At 35.8% G+C, this 6773-nt stretch overlaps 1 protein-coding gene and 1 pseudogene across 1 annotated transcript; both read right to left on the bottom strand.

The window, feature by feature from the left end:
* Window positions 1-2002: 2002 nt before the first annotated feature.
* Window positions 2003-6452, bottom strand: LOC122046979. The gene is made up of 4 exons (XM_042607971.1): window positions 5625-6452; window positions 2653-2948; window positions 2459-2548; window positions 2003-2366 (listed from the first exon to the last, which is right to left on the bottom strand). The coding sequence occupies exons 2-4, from the start codon at window positions 2710-2712 to the stop codon at window positions 2124-2126; spliced, it is 393 nt and encodes a 130-aa protein (XP_042463905.1). The 5' UTR covers window positions 2713-2948; window positions 5625-6452; the 3' UTR covers window positions 2003-2123.
* Window positions 3826-5762, bottom strand: LOC122048628 (annotated as a pseudogene).
* Window positions 6453-6773: the final 321 nt, after the last annotated feature.

The raw sequence follows: 6773 nt of genomic DNA, 5'->3' as shown, positions 1-6773 counted from the left end.
GATTGTTAGGTTCCCCTCCAACGTCCTCATTCTCGTCATCGACAACTTCAACATATGAGCTGACACCTCTGTTAATGAATGCTTCTTCGAGCTCTCTCTCTTCATCAGATGTGGGAGGTAATTGAGTAGAAGCTCTATGCATATCACCAGTTGCAGTTGTCCTGCCGAAAATTTCACTAAGAATGTGAAAATGATCACATCCTTCCTTTCGTATTGACTTATACTCCTTTCTATTTTTCTGTTCGATTGATTACAAAAAAAATGCATTTTATTATACATAAACATACAATAAAATTATATATTTGATTAGATATAAGTATTTACCAGATAAAATTCTGCCCACACTTCCTCTGGAACATTCACTTTATCGGTGTCAGGATCCATTGTCACACCAGTATGCACAAGCAATGCTGTAAAAAGACGTTGTCTTGTGCGTAGACGATTCCATTTACCTTTGAGTCTTTCTACACCATAATTCTTGTTCGTAACCTGATATAATTCTTTGTTGATCTCCTCCCAAACCGTATTAGTGAAGGTAGATGTTTGTAACTTATTGTGCTTCACTTTTTCATAAATGATATCGACAAACATGGTAACATTTGTCTTTGACCAATCATACTTCTCAATTTCGATACTTGGATTATGCCCTCCCATAATGTAATCTCTAAAAATTGTCAATATTAAAGCCGACATAAAAATGTGTTTGGTAACATATATTAGAAAATGTAATACCCAAAGCAATACCCTAAGCAAGTTACATGCATGTAGAGAAAAAAAATTGGTATGTACATCCAAGTTTTAACCTTTTCATCTAGTAAGTTGATGCCCCAATGTAGAGAAAACAAGGCCCTGAGATTGAGTTGCAATAGACAATGGTACTTGTGATATGCATTGTTAGATATAAAGTAGATAAGCAATGCTACTGAAAAAGATAAGTAGTATTTAAATGTGAGAGAATTTAGTTTATAATCACTTGCTCTTCACTTGGTACTCTCCTTCCATCTCAAAATATTGTTGCATGCCTGTTCTAGTTTGTGTGCTACTTGGTAAAACATTTCCCTTTATTAAATTAATAATTTGATACCTTTTTGGTTGTATTAGGAATTTAACATTGAAAAACTGCAACTTCTTGAGGCTGATAAAAAGAAGATCAGGCAAGAATATGAACGAAAGCAGAAGCAAGTTGAGATTCGTAAGAAAATGTAATGTGCCTTGCATCTTCATCCCAAACCTAGAATTTTGGGATCAAAATAGGAGAATGAATCCCAGCGAACAGAAAGGGTCCGTTTGCACAAGAACAAAAAGAAAATAAAGGAAGCAAATAGAAAAACAAAAAGAAAATTTTCCCTTAAAGAAGAACCAAAAGAAAACAAAGGAAATCATGTGAAGAAGCTTACGCCAAGAGAACGAAGAGGTCGAGTCACAGTGAAGTGGGCACGAATCGGCAAACTCAGATTGTACTACAACAAAAATCACTTTTCGCAGCGTGCAAATTCACTTTTCACAGCGCACATTGCATGCTGCGCAGTTAAAAGCTGTTGAAAGTCCTATATTATTTGCGGCGCGCATTGCGCGCTGCAGAAAATACTATCCGCGGCGCGCATTGCCCGCCGCGGAAAAAGACTATCCGCAGCATGCAATGCGCGCTGTGGATTGTATTTTTCGTGAAATAAAAAATAATATCCGCAGCGTGCAATGCACGCCGCGAATAATAGTATCCACGACATGCAATGCACGCCGCGGAAAATAATATCCACGGCACACAATGCATGCCGCGGATAGTAATTTCCGCGGCGTGCATTGTGCGCTTCGGATACTATTTTCTGCAGCACGCAATGCGCGCCGCGGATAGTCTAATGAATGTAAAACAAAAAAATTTCATTATGCTAAAACAATCAATAAACATTTCACAATAAATTAAATACAAATCCAATCCACACACAATTAATAAAAGTCATTTCATTATACCAAAAAACAATTTTAAGATCCAAGAGTAGCTATTACAAACTTCGATTAAACTAGTTATTACATATCAACAATTAAACTTACGATCCACACAAATTAGTATATTATGTATCAATCACACAATACTATAAATTTCGATAACCATGCAACCGTGCTTCCTATTGCATCATCAAGAAATTGCATTCATCATTTGGTCGAATTAGGTCCACCTTTTCCACCAAAACTTTATCAACCCAAACTTTCCAACATGATCCACCAAGAATAACGTGATGCACTTTTGTGTTTGGATCTGTGGATGCAATTCGACCTTCTGCAACAACTAATTCTTCAGCAGACCAATGAAGCAGCTTACATTTAGTATTAACACAGATATCTCCACGACTCACATTTCTCAAATTTGACTGTAAATAAACAATACAAAGTTATTAATTCAATCATATATATTTTTGTAATAATTTTGTGATTCAGAAATACATAATTTTATGATAATCACCTGAAAAATACTTTTTTTGGCACCAATATTGATATCGCTATTGCTACCAAATTCATTCCCAATACCGCTACAAATGCCACCACTAGCAATCTAATTTTACAACCAAATCGTGTCAAGCAATGTCATCATGATAATTCAAAAGCATTTAAGTGTACATATCAAACTTATTTTATATATATTGTTTACTTACTAACCTGTTCTGGATGATTTTGTTGTCTCATACTTTGTAAAAATATAGACCTCATTTCTTGCATTTCTAGTTGATTTTATTGCCTCATTTCTTGCATTTGTTGTTGAACATTTTGTACTATAGTTTGAAGTTGTTGAACCGTTCTATTTTGTTGCACAGAAGCTCCAACTTTCGATGTGTTACTCCAAAGCCCATTCTGCGCACTCTACCCCGAGCTTCTTTGCCAAACACAATGCTAATTGCATCATCAACAATATTAGTTGTGTTTTGAGATTCGGGTGGACATTCTAATATTTTTTTCTGCAACAAAAAAAAACTTTCAATATATTATCATTAATATAATAAATGACTATACAGAACATCAACATATCATGCATGTAAATGAAATCAACATATAATAAAGAAATCAGCTCACGTGAAAATTCTGAAATAGAATAAAGAAATGCACAGCTTCATATACCACGGGTTTTCCAAAAATTATTATCAATAAACTATAAAAATTTCTGCATGTGAATAAATGAACTATACTGAACTTAGTTCAGTTCAGAAGTCAACTAAATTCAAAGGGTGTTACAAAAATTATTATCAAAACTAAGTTTAAACAATAAGGAATTTTAAAACTCACTTCATATACTAAGCAAGATTAAAACAGACAGACAAACTTTAGAGACTTATGTTTACTGACCATATGAGAAAAAACCTCAGACTATTATCAGATATTGATTTAGTTCCAAAGACAGAGTAAATACAAAGGATGACACAAAAATTATTATCAAAACTGGTAAATAAATGAAAAAAACCTACAATAGCGAATTTGAATAACTAATAACTAGCAAAAATAAACCAAAGCAACAAAAACATAACACAGTACGAAGTCAGAAACGGCAAACACAGCTGCAATTGCATAGGCACATATTTCGAAAATTGAACACATTTTACATACATTCTTACGGATCTAAAACAGGTTACAAGCACTTGACAATTACAATGTTTCTGCTTCATAAATTGAGAGACTGTTGACAAGCTTAATGCCAGCAAAGATCACAGAGAAAACATAAAAAAATCAATGGAAGGTTTAGCTGCAGCATTGCATGAAAGGTTTACTGACTCCAGAGAAAATTAAGAAAAGCTTTTGTCACAGCAATCTGAAATTGAAGATTATAAGCTTCAGAGTGAGCGATTAAATTCAGAAATAAAAAACATGAGGAGATCTTAAGTATAAAAAGTCATTGATTTACAGTAGCACTCTTACAGCAACAGAGTAACAGATGATGAAATACCAGCAAGAGATGAATAAACTAAAATGGAGATCTTAAGTATAAATGCTTATGAAAAACCATATGAGTGGAATAAAATACCAAAGAAATCTAAAATGAGTGTGTCCAATCTTTTCTTCTGGCACAAAAACATCCTTATATAAGTGATATGCCTCTCTACATTCATCCTCTTTTTGAACTCCTTTTGAACTACCTTCATCTTGAGATTGTGAGTTATAAGTTTCACCATGGAAAACCCAAATAGTGTAAGTAGGATCAAACCCCTTAATAATTAAGTGGTTGTACACTTGGTCAAATTTCATATACTTTTTATTTTTACAATGCTTGCAAGGACATAAGATTACTTTATGTGTTTTTGCATAGTTCCTAGCTTGTGCAATAAATTTTTTAACCCCTTCTTCATACTCGGGTACAAGCCTTGAAGGCAGATGCATCCATTTCTTATCCATCTCGTGAATAAACCTTTTTCATTTATATGAAATAATTATGAGATTTTATCAAAATATATGTATAAGAAAACATCACATAATAAATAAAAAACCTAAATATAAAAAATTGATTCCTACATCATAATATTTTGTAACGATCCAATTAATAATCATTGACCACAATCTAATATAAAACTAATTACATCTGATGTGAAAAATATAAAGAAGATGTTCATTATATAAATTAGATGACCACAATCTAATATAAAACTAATTAATTGCATCTGATGTGAAAAATATAAAGAAGATGTTCACTATATAACTTAGAATTGAGAAGTGATCACTGATATAAAGAAGATGTTCATTATATAACTTAGAATTGAGAAGTGGTCACTGTTATATATGTATCCTTTTGCCTATAAATATACCACAAGCCATACAACTCCATTTGAAGAGGTTTCATCCACAGTTTTATTGGGAACAACTGAATCAGGGACCTCATGATGAGCATTCTCTCTAGGTGGAGAGTTATTAAGAAACTCTAAAAATTCATCCAGCAGTATTCCATCAAATTCAAGAAAATCATGGTTGGAAGATGTCTCAATGATAGCAGAGAGGTCATAGCTTGCTCAGTCATAGGATTGAACAAAGTAGTCTGACAATCTAAGGATTCTGGACCAAGAGGAAAAGAATCTTCAGTAGTTGTGTCATCATCATAATCCTCTTCGTTAAAAGGTGCACCATATTGCTCCCCAATTTTAGGACCTGAACCACTTTTCTAGAAGATTTTGCAGACAACATATGCATCCTAAAAGAATCTAGCATCAACCAGTTCCTTGCTTTCTAGTCTGTACTCATACATCATCCAGTCAGTTCTAATGCCTTTTGGAAGCTTTCCTACATGAAAAACCAAAGATTTCCTCATCCCAATGGTAGAAGAGTTGTGAACAACATCTTTATCCTTTCCAGTAGCTTTCTAGTAGCCATTTCCAGTTGTGGGATTTTCTCTAGAGCCATTAGAATATTTTCTATCTCTAGCACAGAAGAAGTACCACTCAAGGTCTTTGTTATGCAATTGAGATTTGCCTGGGAGATCCCAAGGGGCAAATTTGTACAATTCAATTTCAGTAATAGCTTCAAAATGGAAAGGCTTTTAAACAACAAACAGGTTATTAAACAACTAATTCTCTTTCAGAACAACAAACATGTTAAATAATATTTCTCTTTCTAAGACTAATAACAACAAACAAGTTATGAGCATAGAATTGTACCAGATTGTGTTCCTCGACAGCTCCCTTCTTCTCATTTGGCTTCCTAGCTGTCAACATTTCCACAACGATTTCCTTCTTTTTCTTCAGTTCGGTGCGGGGCTTCGTCGGCTTTAGGTGGAGCGCCTGGAAGCCCACCATGGCTCTCAGCAACAACAGCATGCCCTCCACCCCTTTCCACTTGGCTCCATCACTCGCAACATGCTCGCCACTATCTCCATTGTGCTCACACCACCCCTAAGCATCAGCTCTGACTCGAACGTGCTCGGCCTCTCCACTAGTCGATCACATTTGCCTAGTGAAACCCTAACAACAAATCACTCGAGGAACGACGCGCTCGCCGCCACCATCTTCTTGGCTTGCCTCCATGTGTCGTCGAACACAACGAGGTGGACGGAGGACAAGGGAACCCCCTCGGTGGAGAAGAGGGAGAGATCCCTGACGCCGAGGAAGAGGAAGACAACGAAGGGGTGAGGCCTCTTCCCCTACCTTTAGCCCGACCGGCGCTGGCTCCACCATCGTAGCCTTCGTCCTCTACTCATAACGAGAAGGAGGAGGACAACGATAGCGGATGACGAGCGGCCTTTCTTCGACCTCGAGTTCGCTGTCGTTACAGATGACGAGGAAGAGGATGAGTCGGGAGAGAAGAGGGGAGGAGGTGGAGAGGGAATTTAACTTCACTGTGGGCACCGATGGAAGCTACGGTGCACATCCCCTTCCTCGTAGTCAGTTGGCAGAGGGTTTACGGGCAGAGAGGGTTTGCCGTAGAGAGGGGTTGCAGAAAAATTCGGTGGAAAGAATTTGAGGAAGAAAGAATTTGGTTTTTTTTTGGAAGGCAAAGGGTCTGTGGGTGGAAAGAATTCATAAAATCTTTAACAAATTATTTACAGCGTACAAGTAAGTTGCTATTAATATTTAATTTTAATAAATAATATTTATTGATCATGTGTATTTGTTTACACCGTCATTTATATAATTATAATAATATTAACAGTGCACTCTGTATGCTGTTAATATTAAGTTTTAACAGCGCACTTTATATGCTGTAGAAAAGTTTATTGACAGTGTACTTTTTTTGCACGCCGTCGTTTGTTTAAATATTATACTATTCGCAGCGCACATAATTAGGTGAGCCGTAAAAACTACTATTAA

The sequence above is a fragment of the Zingiber officinale genome, chromosome 2B (genome assembly GCF_018446385.1).
Source record: "Zingiber officinale cultivar Zhangliang chromosome 2B, Zo_v1.1, whole genome shotgun sequence".
NCBI classification, from domain to species: Eukaryota; Viridiplantae; Streptophyta; class Magnoliopsida; order Zingiberales; family Zingiberaceae; genus Zingiber; species Zingiber officinale.
This window is presented reverse-complemented; position numbering and strand designations above follow the sequence as displayed.

Excerpts from the sequence above, each read along its gene's own strand:
- LOC122046979 (XM_042607971.1), bottom strand. The coding sequence starts at position 2,712 with ATGCAAGAAATGAGGTCTATATTTTTACAAAGTATGAGACAACAAAAT. Across the intron at positions 2,549-2,652 it reads AACAAAATCATCCAGAACAG|ATTGCTAGTGGTGGCATTTG; the intron begins GTTAGTAAGTAA and ends TTGTAAAATTAG. Across the intron at positions 2,367-2,458 it reads CCAAAAAAAGTATTTTTCAG|TCAAATTTGAGAAATGTGAG; the intron begins GTGATTATCATA and ends GTTTATTTACAG.